Source organism: Ananas comosus, linkage group 14 (assembly GCF_001540865.1).
Source record: "Ananas comosus cultivar F153 linkage group 14, ASM154086v1, whole genome shotgun sequence".
Classification (NCBI taxonomy): Eukaryota; Viridiplantae; Streptophyta; class Magnoliopsida; order Poales; family Bromeliaceae; genus Ananas; species Ananas comosus.
This window is the reverse complement of record NC_033634.1, coordinates 5,095,297-5,110,635: the sequence shown is the minus strand read 5'-3', so window position 1 is coordinate 5,110,635 and position 15,339 is coordinate 5,095,297. Positions and strand designations below refer to the sequence as shown.

Sequence of the window (15,339 nt, the reverse complement as noted above, 5' to 3'; positions counted from 1 at the left end):
GTACGCGGATTCGCAAGAGGTGAGCAATCGATCATCTCGCTAGGGTTTTTTTTCCTCCCTCTCTCTTTCTTTTTATTCCCCTGTAAATAGTTCCTAATTTAGGCTGTGTATAGGCGCATGTAATTAGGGTTTGGGTGTAATTAGAAATGTATAAATTGTGGGAATAAATCGAGGCTGTTTACATAATTAAATAACAAATAATTAGTGCAACTTCGCTACTAGCGTTTGTTGTGTTTTCTAAGAAATTTTAGATGATATTTGGGAGCAGTTATGTAAGTGTTACATAAAATCATGTATCATATAATTAGTAAAGTTAATCATATTTATATACTTACTACTTGAAAATTTTAAAAAAAATTATAGGGATTATCATCTCAAACATCAGATTTGCTTTTCATCACTGCTTTAATTAAGACGATTTGAATAAGAACCTTAATTCAAAAACGCTGATTTGAATTAGTGAGGCATAATAATAATTTATTATTGTTCTTGTTATATATGTTCTAATAGTTAATGTTGTTAAATTTGGTAAGCTATGTGTATATTATATACTAATGTTATCTACTTTAAGTTTGTTCTTAAAATCTTCTTAACTATCTCTCTAAAAGAGAGAGAGAGAGAGAGTGAGAAATGATATTACTAATGTTGTTGTATTGTTAATAAGTTTTACTATGCCTTCCAAATTGTACATATACATAAAGATTGTTCATTTTTTTTAGAATTTGAAAATTGGAAAACAAATCATCAAAGTCCTTTACCGCTGACGCCAGGAACGGTCGGTCACATCCTATTCATTTTTATTCGCATGAATCTCATAACAACCTATCGAATCACATGAATAGTGTAATTTTACGTAATATGAAAATGTATATTAATATTTCATTATCTACTGTTATTAGTTATTAAAGATGAGTCATGTATAATTCATTCTTATATTATTATTGGTTAAATCAGCGTTGGGACCTGCACTATTCATTTTTATCCGCGTGAATTTCACCGTTGAATCACATAAACATCATAATTTTATCCGTAAGTGTGTATAAGTATAGCAAAACTTATTATAATCATCTATTACTGTTATTAATGTTGCCCTATGGCAATTATTGCAATTATCAGTGGGTTTAACATTGGAAAGAAATTTAGGCTTAAACTCTCTAATGAAACCGAGTTTGTGTAATTTTTGGTGATGATTATTAAAGTGTGGGTCTTAACATGCAAGTACTCTCGTGTGCATGGATATATATATATATATATATATATNTGGAACCAAGTGTGACCAAAACAAAAATTATCGAGATTAGAGTGTAAATGTTTCATAATTATCCACTTCAACTCATTTTGATTAAAGTGTAGCATTTTGCTATGTTATAAATTTTGTTTAAACTTTACATAAAGATCTACTGTAAAATAGAGTAATAAGATGATAATAAAAATTGTATGATGGTGAAATGGTTTTTTTTTTTTTTTTTGTCTACAATTAGAATTAGTTAAACGTAGCGCTTAATAAGAAAAGCTAATGTGAATTATATGAAATATCTTTCCTGAGTGCTGTAATCATCCGTTTTTGTTAGGTACATTGCGCATTGCTTGATTTATTTTGGGTAGAAATGTGTAGATCTTTCCTGATCTATGCTTCTTTTTGAAACATGTTTCTAAACTTGAAAACTTTGAATCTCCGTGCCTAATCTTATAGTATGTTTGATTTAGTACGTCTTGATCACAAGTTGATAGTATTTTCATTTCTTTAAACAATTATTTCTATAATCTGTTAGAATATTTCGCTATTTGATGTAATACTTTCTACAGTTTTTGATGAGAATTGTTAAATTCTGCCAGAATTTGATGAAATATTTTTAGAATTTTTTAATATGTAAGATTAGATGGTAAGTTAAAGATATTTTGCTTAGACCTGATCAATTATTACTGGATATTGTTATTTATTGTCAGATAGTAAAAGAATTTCTGCATTTTATCGTTCTTTTACAGCTCATATACCTCTGTGTTTGTTCCAGTTTTTAATTAATTATGGTAATTAATTCCAAGGGTTTGCTAATATTGCCCAAAATATTAGGGTTGGGGGAGGAGTCCGGCGACTGCTTTCTGGCTGTACTCGCGGCGCGTTGAAGGTGCAGAACGAGGAGAAGGAGAAGGAGAAGGTAAGCTCGATCGATACAAGGGTTTCTTATCTTGAGGATTTAGGCTGTAATCTCTTATGCGAATCGCTTTGTGTGTGAATCGCTTGCTTGTTTGTGCATGAATCGAATTTGATCTCTTTGATTAAATATATCATTAGGCTCGCTAGCTAGTACCTTAAACTCGTACATTAATTTGGGTTTTAATAGAGTAGAACCGAAGAATTTAGTATTAGTATGCTATTTCACACGTCCATTTGATAGTTTTATTATATGTGATTACATGATTTGGGTCTACTAATTATCAAATTGCAGTAGTATGTAGCAGTTTACTCAAAACTGCAGTTTATCAGCTTGCGAATGAAATTTGAGTAAACTGCAGTTTACCAGCGGGCGAATGAAACTGTAGGTTTATATAGCATCTTTCTTGTAAATTCCAAATTTCTAATAAAAAGCAAATATTTAGGTAAAATTGGACCCTTTTACTTTATTTTGACATGTTTCCAGCTTTAATCTCTTTGATTTAAGATTTTTTGATTAGTTATATTATTTTGGATGTTGTTAACTTTATCAATGATTCTGTTAAATTAAAATGGCTTTTGTGCTAGCAAAATGGATTTGCAGGTGCCATTAACTATTAGCAATCAATTGCTAGCAAATCTCTAATTTAGATGATTCTGTTAAACTTCAAATTACATTTTCTCCTTGTTGTTTTACCAATTCATATTTCTTCTATCATCATAAGCTGAACTAGTACTCATATTAAAATCAAATTTAACTCTCCAGTGTATATAGGTTTAGTTGATGACAAAAGGAATGTGATGGAGTAAGGAAGATAATAGTTCAGAGATAATATTAGGAAGAGATAATCAAATTTAACTCTCTCTCTCTCTCTCTTTCTCTATGAATGCTCACTTTTTAATACTTTAGTGATTTATATAAAGTTCTAGCTTGGTTACAACTTTTGCAATTTATGGTAGATGATTGGGATCTTATTTGGTCATCATCTATAAATCATTTATTTTTCTTTCTTTTGATTTTCATTCTATACGTGATTAAATTTTCTCACTACAACAATATAGGTGTACACCAGCAGCCAAAACTGTTGGAAAAGATTATAAAAATCGATGGTAATATTTGCTCCAGCAGTTCTAAAAGTGCTGGTAAAAGTATAAATGACTGTTACTATATCCTTGCTGGTAATACCCTTTCCCAGCACTTTTATTAACCATTGGAGAAGATAATCTCTAGCAACATTTTATAAACCGTCGGTACTTCTACAAAAAAACCACTGGCGTAAAGTATATATAGTGACAGTTTTTGACCGTTGGCAATTTAAAAACTAATATGAAAAAAAAAAATACTAATATCAACAAATTACAATAGGTCTTTTTCATTTGATATTTGCTGGAAAATTCACTATTTGCAATATCCAAAAAAATGAGAGTTATATTACTAAATTGCAATAGAGAAGTCTATAAGAAAATAGTAAAATTGTTTGTAACAAGACTATAAGATAGTAAAATCATGATCTGTAGCAATGACAAAATGCAACAAACAATTTTGTATGTTCTAATAGAAATCAATGCAAAAAAAATTTATTTGAACTCGAAATGTTAGAAAGCTATCCAAGCGAACGTTCTTGAAATGCAAAACATCAAGTCCCCTTGTTGCTTCAATTTGAAACAAAAGAAATTGAAACATATAAGCTATACAAACATCGAAAAATATAAGCTCCATCGTAAGTAACATATAGCAAAAAATGGAAGCATCGAAAATTGAATTTCATCTATTAAAGGACCTGGTACTCAACAAGCTTGCTACTATAGAAGAATTTAGGAATCTAACTAAATAAAACAGACTAGTTCTAGAAGTAAATGTATGGATATATAAGAACCACCTTTTGTGGCCGCATGAGCTATAAAGGGGCGAAATATTCAGTAGTACTGGATAGTATTATAAAATATTAAATCAGCAGGAATAGTTCTCAAGTGCTAGACTCCAAAAATGCAAAATTTATCTGCGAAGCTAATGAAAAACAAACTTAGTAATACAAAAGTTACCTAGGGAATTAATGAAAATGCCAAACTATCAGACAATAGTAAGAACCAGATTACATGATAAAATAAATAAACTTATTATACGACACAGCATGCTGAGCACAAGCATATCTCTATATCGATACATGGACAGTTGATGGTTTCAATTCTAAAAAATAAAGAACTAGATTACATATTTCTACAATACATTCAATGCCAATTTGTATTTACCTCCCAGGATTGGCCTATTAAGGCAGTAATATGTAATAGTCTATCAAGAATTTACTTAAATTAAAAATATCAGCTTCTTCTCGTTGGTCACAAATATGAAGCATTTGACTGCTCCGACTTGCAATATTTTTGTTTAACAAAAGATTAATGATGGAGGGATAAACAAAAGCCTTTTCAACTATTTAGGGTCATCAACACACGCACTGTTTGTTTCTAAGTGAACATTTAATTTAAAAAGCACAGGTTTAACAAATCAACTAAAAAGCATAGGTTTAACAAAGGCAGAGCATGTATTTGACCCATTTTGATCCAAAAAAATTATTTGATTTGCTTATATTTAAAATTATAAAAAATTTAATGCATTATAATGATAACTCTTGCAGTAAAATAACATACCGTCTATGATTATTTTAGATGAGTTTCATCCCCACATTTAGTCTGTCCAAAACTTTTTCCTATACAATGAAAAAAAATATATTATGTTTAATCAACATGAGAAATAGATTAAAACAAAGATAGCAATGAATATAACTAATAAAACTCATACGAAGGCGGCGTCGCTTGCGAGGTTGGGCAGTCTCAGTAGCTTGAAATCCTTGCTGCTCCGATGCACTTGCACCTTTGCCATCTCTACTATTATCTGCAATACAAATTTGATTATTATTATTAACTAACACCTCAATATGAATCAATCACAAACAAATCAACTAAATTATAATCTCAAATTGACAAGTTGACAATACCTGATGTACTTGATCTCTTCAAAATTATGTCACCAGCAATCTCTTTAACCTATAATAAAAAGAAAAGAAAACTTTTATTCAAAAACTTAAAAGCTAACAAAATAACACATTAACGATTCGTAACTTGTGAAGAACAAGTATCTGATTGTTGGGATAAAAGGAATGCCACTTTCGCCTCTATGAATTTTAATCTGTCTTTAAGATCACGTATTTCCTCTTTATCCCTTAAAATTTCTTCTTCTGGAACCATCCTTAGCCATTGAGATGTGTTGACTGATGAGGCACCAAACATAGAAGGAGTTGGACCGAAGCCTACACCACGAACACGGCCATGTTGTTCTTTGCCTATCACTTCGGCAAAAGCATCAGTAGCTGGCCACATTAAGCTTCCACCTAAGCTAGCAGTTTGTGAGGCATCTAACTCTTTTTGGATGAGTGGCTCTAGCTTTTCCTATAGTACAGAAAGTAGAAAACAATTGTAATAAAATTAGTTAACAAATGTGATTAATTTAATTACATAGTCAAATAAAACATACAATTCTTTTTCTTGCTAATTTTGTAACAGGTTCTCCATTTTTCTTCTTGTGATGCACCACATATAGCTTTCCTCTCGTTGGAAGTATTCCATTTCTCTCCCACACAATATAGAAATCCATTTCCTTATTCAATTATCATCTTTCTATATCCCATCATTGTAGACTTAGGGTTTAAATTTCGTTTATCAAGTACTTTATCCATTCAAATGTTATTCAATGTGCAGGTTCAAGTATATATTCATGGAGCCGATCAGAATTCGTTTATGCACTTTTTGATTTTGTTATCATACAATTTTTTGAATTTTTATATTTCTTTCAGTTAGAGAGTTTGATTTATTATAATTACTACAACATATGAGTAGATATTATTGTTGTGACGTATGGATATTTGAATTTAGTTTTATCTTTTTAACAAGATTTTAAGAAATTTTGTTGATTGTTTTTTTTTTTAGTCTCATCGATTTGATGTATATGAGATTAGTTTAACTAAAGTATAATACTAGACTAGATGTTTAAATAAATAAAATTTATATTTTGAATGACAATGGGACACTTATAAAGTGTCACTATATAAAAAAAAAATTATTTTTTTTAAAAAAAACAGGGACACTTATGTGTGTCACTAAAACCAAAAAAGTATCACTAAACAGCAGCACTTATTTTGGGATATACCGACATTTTAATATGTATCGCTATATATCCCAAGGACTGCACATATAGCGACACTATTTTAGTGTCGGTATTTTTGCCAGCAGCACTTTTTTTAGGTTTTAGGGACACTTAAAAGTGTCGCTATAGCTTAGTTTTGTTGTAGTGTGTGCGGTGAATTGCGTGGATTTAGATCTCTCCATCTTTTTTTGTTTAAATCTCCAACAAATCTTAGACTTGTTTTTGATGAAGAGTTGTGTTTGAGTAGTGCTGTTAGGAGAAGCGAAATCTCCCAATAGCTTCTCTTCATAGCAAAATCAGAGGCTTGGAATTAGAGCTTCTGCTGTGGGGCTTAAAAATATATATTTTTTGATTTCCGTGACAGCAGAAGTTTCATACTTTTCGTAACTTTTTGTTGTCAAAATGCTCCATAGAGGTGATTGTAGCTCAAAAATAAGGTAAGGCCAAACAATAATGAGGTGTTGTTTTGGTAGTGCTATTAGGAGACGCACTTTAGTTAGTTCCGCTAAACAGCTTCTCTGTATAGCAGATTTAGGCTAAATTTTGTAATGTGGTGGTTAAAATTAGAGATGTCAACGGGTCGGATTCGGGGCGGATTTTTAAAAACCCGAACCCGAACCCGACTCCAAACCCGAGACCCGAACCCGAACCCGAACCCGAACCCGACGGATTTTAAAAATCCATATCCAAACCCGAACCCGACCAAAAATCCGAAACCCGAACCCAAACCCGAACCCGAACCCGAAAATTTAAACCCGAAACAATTATTTCTTTTTTCAATATTTCAAAATATATTATATTAAACCTAAATTTTTAAAATACAAATTCAAATATAACATCAAATTTTTATATATATATTATATATAATACAAAATAAATTCGGGTTCGGGTCGGGTTCGGGTTCAGGTCGAGTACAATCAAAATCCATATCCGAATCCATATCCGTCGGGTTTCTATTTTTGATATCCATATCCGAATCCATATCCATATCCATCGGATATATCCGTTTCATTCGGGTTCGGGTTCGGATAAAATTTTGGGTATCCATACCCATTGACATCCCTAGTTAAAATCACTATTTTTATATTATAGAAGAACTAAACATTTCAAAAGCACATTATATTTCCTTTTTTATACTTTAAAATTGCACACTGGAGAAGCATAAGCATGTGTTTACATGCTTCTCTAGTGATGGTTGCAACCATAATTTTAAAGGATTAGAGGAGGAAATATTGTAAGCGCTTTTAGATTTTTTTGAACTTTCTGTAGTATAAAAATGATACTTGTAGCCACCATATTCCCAAACTAAACCTTACAATCCCAGGCCTTTTGCTTTTGGACCTTTAAAGCTCAGTTCTGCTTTTCCGTTAAGTAGAAGTTCCCGACTTTTTCGATTGGCAAACACTTTATAAGATTAGTAGAAGTGGTTGCAGCTGAAACCAGAAGCAAAAGATGGGCCAAAAAAGTCCTAAGTGGATCGTCATGATCTGTATGCTTTCCTTTCTTTTTTCCTTTCCTTGGTTAACTCTCTGTATATCTCTCTCTTATTATGACTCACTTCCTCTAACCATAAGCGCTCTATTGTTTCTTTTGTTCAACCTCCTAAATATTTTTCTAGTTATTAAAATTCTTTTTGGGGAATTTCTGAAGTTGCAATATTTTGTTTTTGAAATGTACTGTAGTAGACAAAAGTTCCTTGTTTGAGAGCATAACCAAAATAAATGTAATGTCTTGGGAGATCCTTCACATACCGGGGAAGCCTCCTTCCTCCCTCGAACACTCTACAGGTATTTTTTTCCTTCTCCCTCCTCTAATTTTTTGATCCTTTATGGTAGTTCTTTATTAGGGTGTTTTATTTGATTAAGTCACTTTTTGTAGTCAATGTAGTGGCTGCAACAATCGAGCCAAAACTTGCCAATACACTTGTGAGGTGAAAGCCTGCTTTCTATTTCTTTTGTTGCTTTTTAATTTGCTAATGTGTTGTGGTTGGGCGCACTGATTGATGGCATTTTCTTTTCATGGGTTCTTTTGTGATGGGTACTGAGTTATTTTTTTTCTTTTTGTTAATTAGGCAGTTGAATCAGATATGCCTGCTCGAGGATCTTCGCCATGTGAAGCGAGTGCGGAGGATTAACTCCGAAGGTGTGGTACTCTAGAGAAAGTATAATAGTTGTTTAGTGCTTTTTGTTTGGAAATACTCTTGTTACCTTTTTTCTGCTAGTTTAGTGGTATAACTTCTATAGAAGTTTTCCATGCCATAGCATCGGCCATGGTGCTGGCATGGATCAATCTGCAAGCTATTTAGAAGAGCACTTAGTTCAAAATAGGATTGACTGGTGAAAGAGGATTCATTTTTTTTGATGCATCTAACTTCTTTTAGAAATTCATATGGCTGGTTCGCTCTTGTCATGGTATTAAGGCTGCAAATTTATAGGCTCAATCTTGTTGATATATCATATCTGTATGTACAAATTTAGTTTAACCTTATTTAGTGATTAGCTGTTGGGAATAATAAAGTCAATGAATCTTCTACTTCTTACGGATCAAATGTGGATGCAATTTAGTCAATTAAGTACTCCACTCATTCTTTGGCATTCGTTGACTCATTTTACAGGGAAAGTTGAGTTATCGGTTATCTTATGTATTTCCCGAGAAAATGAAAATGTTTTGGAGGTCATACCGAGTGAAGTACTTGAGGTTGTAAACACCTATCAATTAAGACCTTTCATTGCGAAAGTAAGCAATCCTTCTTTCTTCTTAGCTTTTCTTTAGTTTTTTCCTTTAATATAATCTTTTGGAGTTAAACTGGACCGGCACGTAAGGAAACCTTATTCCTATCAATAACTAGGATTGCACTTAGGGATCTATACCTTTGGTCATGATCTAAAACTATTAAAATATATATAGAACACCTTTAACATACCTATGTATATTAAAGATCTGACATCTGGAACTACTCACCTGCTTACTGAAGGACAGAAGAGATCATATTATTGCAATGATCTGACTACAGTTTTTGGTAATAGGTGAATCTTGTTTATATTAGTCATTTATCCAAGGTCAATCGGATTTAAATTTGCAAATTATTACAATATGTCATGCTGGAAATTGCTTCCAGGTTGCCAAGTATGCTGCTATGTCAAAAGAAGAATGGGAAGAACAATGCAAGCTTTGGCCAACATCATACCATCCACCAAACAAGTACGACTTCACCATTTATGTATATAAGCTTTGATCTATTACAAATCCTCCATTTATATATAACAGCTTTGATGTATTATAGATCCTTCATCTTGCTGCTAAATTAGTTAATCTGTCTTTTCTGTTTACAGAAGTTTGATGCTCAATTCCCTAATTCATTGTTATTGTCATCACATTTTGAGCAGCCATTTAATATTTGTCTAATGGTCCTTGATTTGCTCTCATGTAACAGTCTAGATGGAGTTTCTGGATTTAGTGTGGAGGAGTCACAATCTATCTGCAATTACATGAAGATTGCTATTCAACTGACAAGGTTGAGCAATCCTGGTGATAAGGCATGTTTATGTAAAGGTTCTTACTTCTTCTGCACTCACCAATATAAGTACTGTCGATCAGTCATCAGATTCTTGTTTTATTTCCAAACTGTACGAACATTAGAGTGCTGATTTTCTTATGCATTTTTTTTGGGTAAATTACAATCAATAGTCCTTGCAATGAATTGTCCAGGAACTCTTTGGTGAGTCCACTTTTCAACCTTAAAATATTTGCTTTTGACTGGAAGCCCATTCCATCAAAAACCATTACTAAGAATGAGAGAATTGTCACTCACATTCATGAATGATACTTGAACATGTTTGTTGAATTGAAGGACAACACTGAGCTTCCCTTATGCCCTCAAATATGAATGCATATATATATATATATATATATATATATATACTCACTACTGTTGTGTGTTCAGCTGGGTTTTTTTTTTATTTTGGTGTCTCAGGTTGTAAATGCTGCTGTTATAGTTGACTCATTGAGTAGTGAAATTATAGCCAAGGCTACTGATCAAACTGGCGTACCTCCTACATCCTTGCTTAAAATCTGCTCAAATCATCTAACTGTTGCCGGAGAAGCACATTCGGCTTGTTCGATGGCTGAGGAAAATGGATTAGCAAAACAAGAAGTGCTTTGCCCTCCAAGGAACTGGCTTTCTCATTGCACTCATTCATTGAAGGGAGTTGCTTGTCTTAATCCTCGAGGTTGGATTGAACAGAGGCCATACGATCAAAAATTGGTGAACTATGGGAGCAACTTTTCGTGGCATCCCTTGAGACATGCTACTCTAGTTGCGATTGAAAATGCTGCAGCAAGGGATAGGAAGCTATTTCCTAATTTAGGTTCTTTGGTGAGTAACAGAGACTTAAATGGTGGTTTGGAGAATGATTCTAATAATGGTCCAGCAAAACGACTAAAGACAGACAAGTTAGAAGTAAGATTGCCCACTTCACTTTCATAATAATGTATTCATTTCATTATTCATAACTGGAGCAGATATTTACGAAACAAATGTAATGCATTGATTCTAGTAATCATCAACTGAACTCTAATTAAATTTGATTGCCTTTTATTTTATGAAATGGATATGGCATCTATTTACTTCATTTCAATTTCATTTTAGGATAGGGACAGGTTGGGAGAGGAAGCTTGTAGCAGTGATTCTTCCTCTGAAGCAATGCGGCCTTATCTATGCACTGGCTTTGATATTTACCTTGTTTGGGAGCCATGTACAATGTAAGTTCCCTAGTTTCTCTCTGAATATGTATGCACAACTCCTAGTCTTCACAATGCACGTCCATGATGTTCCGTTTAGTCTCTATTTTGTTTTTTTTTTCTACTTTGAAACTTTTCATAGTTACAAACAAATGCAGTAGTTGGAGAATATCTCTTACAATTTTTGATGTAGAATTTGAGAAAAGATGAAGAGCGTGAGAAAATTGGCATCCTTCGTTCTCTCTTTCTGCAAATGTTTTGCTTTGTTCTCTCTTTCTGCAAATGTTTTGCTTGCTCTTAAACAGCATCCCTATTTGTAGCTGCACATTTTCGACTTGCATTTTGTCTCAATTTGTATTTTTTTTTTTAATATTTATATTTGTCGAAATGAAGGTGTGCCATGGCCCTTGTTCACCAAAGGATCCGGCGCGTCTTCTACGCCTTCCCGAATACGAATGGCGGCGCATTGGCCAGTGTCCACAGACTACATGGAGAGAGAAGCTTGAATCACCATTACTCAGTTTTCAGGATTTTGATACCTGAAAATGCTCTTCATGAGTTATGTTTTAATGAACCGTGTAATAACTCCTCGCCACAACAACAAATGTGAGCACCCAAAATTCCTCTTTGGGTTGTATTCTTTTCACTTATAATTCATCTCCAGCAATCTAATGTGTATAACTATTTAGATGTTCCTTAATAACTAATTGCTTATTTTACTGAGAGTATGTTTCTTCCTTATTTGATAATTGAATATTGAATATGAAAAAAGCTGCAAATGATTGAGTACCTGTATGATGTTAAGACCAATTTTGTAAAAAAATAATATAGGGATATGTTTTTGTATTTTTTGATAAAATTATAGAAGATATATCTAAAATTGACTCATTATATAATTATATAATACTCAGTTATATTATATAAAAAATGAATCTACTATATTCAACGCGGAGATTGTCTTAAATTTGCTGCACCTGGTGTTATTTTTTTGTTGACAATAAATGTTCAATTAAAAAACTATTGCTTGAGTGGGTCATATAAAAAACACTAATATCAAAAAAAATTTATATCAAAATATTTTTTGTATGACTTATGTGAGTTATTTAAATAAAATTCAAAAAAATTAAATCTTGAAATTAATATTGAATATTACAATGGACAATTGCATTACAACTATATATAATTTACAAGCGAAAAATCATAACAAGATTTAATTATTACACTTAATAGACTATAGATCTTTAATTGTAAAATTTTAAAAAGAATGTTGAATTATTATGTGATTGAAAGGTTAAGAATTGATCCTGATCATGTAATTAATCTTAAATTATTACACTTAGTTAAATTAGTAATAAGGGTAAAATGGATATTTACAGAATATTAGATGACTTTTTAATGAAATGTTAATCTTAAGGGTACTTGTGAATATTTTTGCTTTTTAGAGGGGTATTGCTTATATTTTGTAATTTAGAGGGGCATTTATGAAATTCTTGTCTCCTAGAAGGGTATTGATGAAATTATCCCTATATTTAATGTAGGTTGCAGCATTTATAATAGTTATCTAAAAGAGTGTAGTGTGTACTCGTACACCCGGTGCATGCAATTATTATTTGTTAATCTCGGATACTATTTTATTTGTAGCACCCGTGGAAGCGATGCATCCAAGCGGAGGCGATGTTCGTCTATGCTGAATTTTGTCGTACAAAAAAATAAAGTTTATCTTAAAATGCCAAGTTTACTACATATATAAAGCTTATCACTTTTTTTAAAAAATAAAAATAAAAATAAAAATACAAAAGGATAAATTAAACCCTAGCTAGAGGTCCGTAGATGAAGGGTCCTTGGGAATGTTTTTTTCTTGGGTACAATTAGCTCTACTTAGCAGGCTAGGACTATGGAGTGATCACATTTTACATAAAGGTTCGGAATTTTGTTTTATGGTGTCACTAGTTTGTAGGAAGCTTGTCATGTGTGAAATCCAAACAAATTAAAAACATGGTTTGCATTTGTTAAGAGAAAATAAATTTGAGTTGCAAGGATAATCTTATGTGGAACTGGTTCTAGACTTCTAGCCCAATCAAATAATATCATGTAAAGTAAAATCTTTTTATAAAATTGCAGATGCTTGATTTGATCAGAGAAACTGTAACGGCCCAACTCACTCCCCACCATGTAGGCCCTAATGATTTCGTCAGTCCTTGGCCTTGGCGTCTTTGTCAGCCTAGTCGCACGTATAGCCCAAAAGTATCAGACAAGGTGAAACCTACCTCACACTTTCGGCTGGTGAATCGGCTTTGTCACTAAATATAACGACCTGACTTGTTAGCAATAATAACTTATTGAGCCCAAAGTATTAGCCAAAAGTACTTAAACCCAGTTATTATTATTAACGTACATGATCCTTCGTATTCTCAATCACAATCTTGTTCCCGTCCAATATGGGACAATTAGGGTACCTGCACAAAAGTATGATGATCATTGTTATTGCTTGAATAATTGCAATCTTGTTTGAGTGGTGTTTTTTATTATGCATGTAATCGTAGTTTTATGAACCTTTGGTATTTGGTATTTGGATTTATGTATTCATGCATTATGATTTTCTACTCTTCGAAATAGTCGGTTTTTAAAAATAGAGTTTCTAATTGGAAAACAATTTTAAAAGGTTTTCAAATGGTTTTCATGAATGTATAAATAGAGTTTAAAAACAAAGCTTACGAGTGAAGAGCAATTTTAAATAGAATGATTGTTGTAATGTGCATCGCACTATCCAGCGCCTAAGAAGTATTTAGAGACCTACATCATCTTTAAGAATCGCTAACTGTACAAAATTGCATCGCATCAATTGCTTGTGTATTGGTGAATGTATGTTGTGAGTTGTGATCCTATTATTGTTATCGTTGGGTACACCGTGCAAATACAAAGTAGACTCTGTCCGTGTGGGTAGAGAAATTTTGTATTTGTGGCAGGTCTGTACGCCACCACGTGGACCAGATTAAATTCAAAAAAAAAAATGATATATTTTCCGCAACTCTAGTTTCTAAAATAGTATTCATTATTATAAAAACGCTTTTAAAATCGGCCCGTCCATGACATTTATGATTGTTCACCTCGAATGATTCAGATACGTACACTGTTATATATGAAAAATAAAATAGAAGCAATCGAGCCTTTGTGCTTTCAAAACGACAAACCAAACGTTCCATTTCTTTTCAAGGGATAGTAAAACAAATATGAGTATATAGGAATTTATTTATTATTATCATCCACATTGTTTGGCCAATAATACTACAAATTACTTTACTTACAAAAATAAAGGACTAATTAATCATGAAGATGGCATATGGAATTGCTATTTGCTATCCCCATAAAACTTGCCACAATGTTTGGATGTTGGAATAAATTATTCGATTATAATATATGCACTAGATGTGGGATTTAATTTTTTAGTGCAATCGCAATGTATATTTTACTTTTTATACATTGTAAGATTTTCAATGGTCATGATTTTTCAGAATAATGCATTTTATGAGGTGATTTATCTTTATTTCAGAAAGATTAAGTTTATAAAACTTATTTGAACTCTAGTCTATTTTGATCTGCTGTCTAATCTGTAAAAATTTTAATTCTAATTGTATAATTTTTTTGATGTGAGCTATTTGATGGTTCATTCTTTAGAAAATTTGGGCATGGCGTTTGCCACAATAGTAAGTATGGCAGTGTAAATCACAAAGAATACACTAACCATGTTCGTTAAAATAAACGGTGCATTCAAATTCTGAAGTGGAAGAATCCGCAAACAAACAAAAGATTAGATAGCAAAATTTAAATTTTAATGTCGCCCTCCAGTACGGAAGCCAACGGAGCACACATTAAACCTTATATGAGCATCTGTAATTGTTATAAATATTAACTAAACCAAGAATTTCAATTTGTGAAATGTCATTTAACTGTTTACAAAAGAATAATCATGTTCACCAATGCATCTGAAGTATCACAATGCCAAAGTTTAACTACAATTTTGCAAAATAATACGACGTCAATGATTTCCAAAAGAGCACAAGATGTATAACTATCTATGAGAAGCTATCCTGCACATAATCTCACTCTGTGTCGCGTACCATTCCGTTCGACACGTCTATCTCTAAGAGAACCAGACACACATGAGTTTAAGGGATCCAAACAACTCATGACCGCCGGTGATGCCCAACGCCTGTCTCTAAGAGACCGGGGCGGTCTCCCTCCTGTCCCC

At 32.5% G+C, this 15,339-nt stretch overlaps 2 protein-coding genes across 5 annotated transcripts; one reads left to right on the top strand and one right to left on the bottom strand.

Annotated features, from left to right (window-relative positions):
- LOC109720204 (probable inactive tRNA-specific adenosine deaminase-like protein 3) lies at positions 1-11,839 on the top strand. 4 transcript variants are annotated; one of them, XM_020247129.1, is made up of 11 exons: positions 1-19; positions 2,072-2,156; positions 8,033-8,137; positions 8,229-8,280; positions 8,422-8,492; positions 8,965-9,086; positions 9,469-9,551; positions 9,784-9,886; positions 10,324-10,725; positions 10,999-11,111; positions 11,484-11,839. In XM_020247129.1, exons 3-11 carry the CDS (start codon positions 8,077-8,079, stop codon positions 11,698-11,700), a joined length of 1,224 nt encoding a protein of 407 aa, XP_020102718.1. In that variant the 5' UTR covers positions 1-19; positions 2,072-2,156; positions 8,033-8,076; the 3' UTR covers positions 11,701-11,839. The 4 variants fall into 4 exon arrangements, with proteins under 4 accessions (XP_020102718.1, XP_020102719.1, XP_020102716.1 ...); XM_020247127.1 differs by having other exon boundaries at positions 2-19; positions 10,324-10,809; XM_020247128.1 differs by lacking the exon at positions 1-19 and having other exon boundaries at positions 2,081-2,156; positions 8,036-8,137; positions 10,324-10,809.
- LOC109720205 lies at positions 4,614-5,398 on the bottom strand. Its single transcript, XM_020247132.1, has 4 exons — positions 5,270-5,398; positions 5,146-5,194; positions 4,950-5,042; positions 4,614-4,857 (listed from the first exon to the last, which is right to left on the bottom strand). The coding sequence occupies exons 1-4, from the start codon at positions 5,393-5,395 to the stop codon at positions 4,808-4,810; spliced, it is 318 nt and encodes a 105-aa protein (XP_020102721.1). The 5' UTR covers positions 5,396-5,398; the 3' UTR covers positions 4,614-4,807.

Coding starts and splice junctions, on each gene's coding strand:
- LOC109720204 (XM_020247127.1), top strand. CDS start 8,077: ATGTCTTGGGAGATCCTTCACATACCGGGGAAGCCTCCTTCCTCCCTC. Junction 8,138..8,228: donor CTCCCTCGAACACTCTACAG/GTATTTTTTTCC, acceptor CACTTTTTGTAG/TCAATGTAGTGGCTGCAACA. Junction 8,281..8,421: donor CTTGCCAATACACTTGTGAG/GTGAAAGCCTGC, acceptor TTTGTTAATTAG/GCAGTTGAATCAGATATGCC.
- LOC109720205 (XM_020247132.1), bottom strand. CDS start 5,395: ATGGTTCCAGAAGAAGAAATTTTAAGGGATAAAGAGGAAATACGTGAT. Junction 5,195..5,269: donor CAGATACTTGTTCTTCACAA/GTTACGAATCGT, acceptor TTTTTATTATAG/GTTAAAGAGATTGCTGGTGA. Junction 4,858..4,949: donor TCGCAAGCGACGCCGCCTTC/GTATGAGTTTTA, acceptor TTCATTGTATAG/GAAAAAGTTTTGGACAGACT.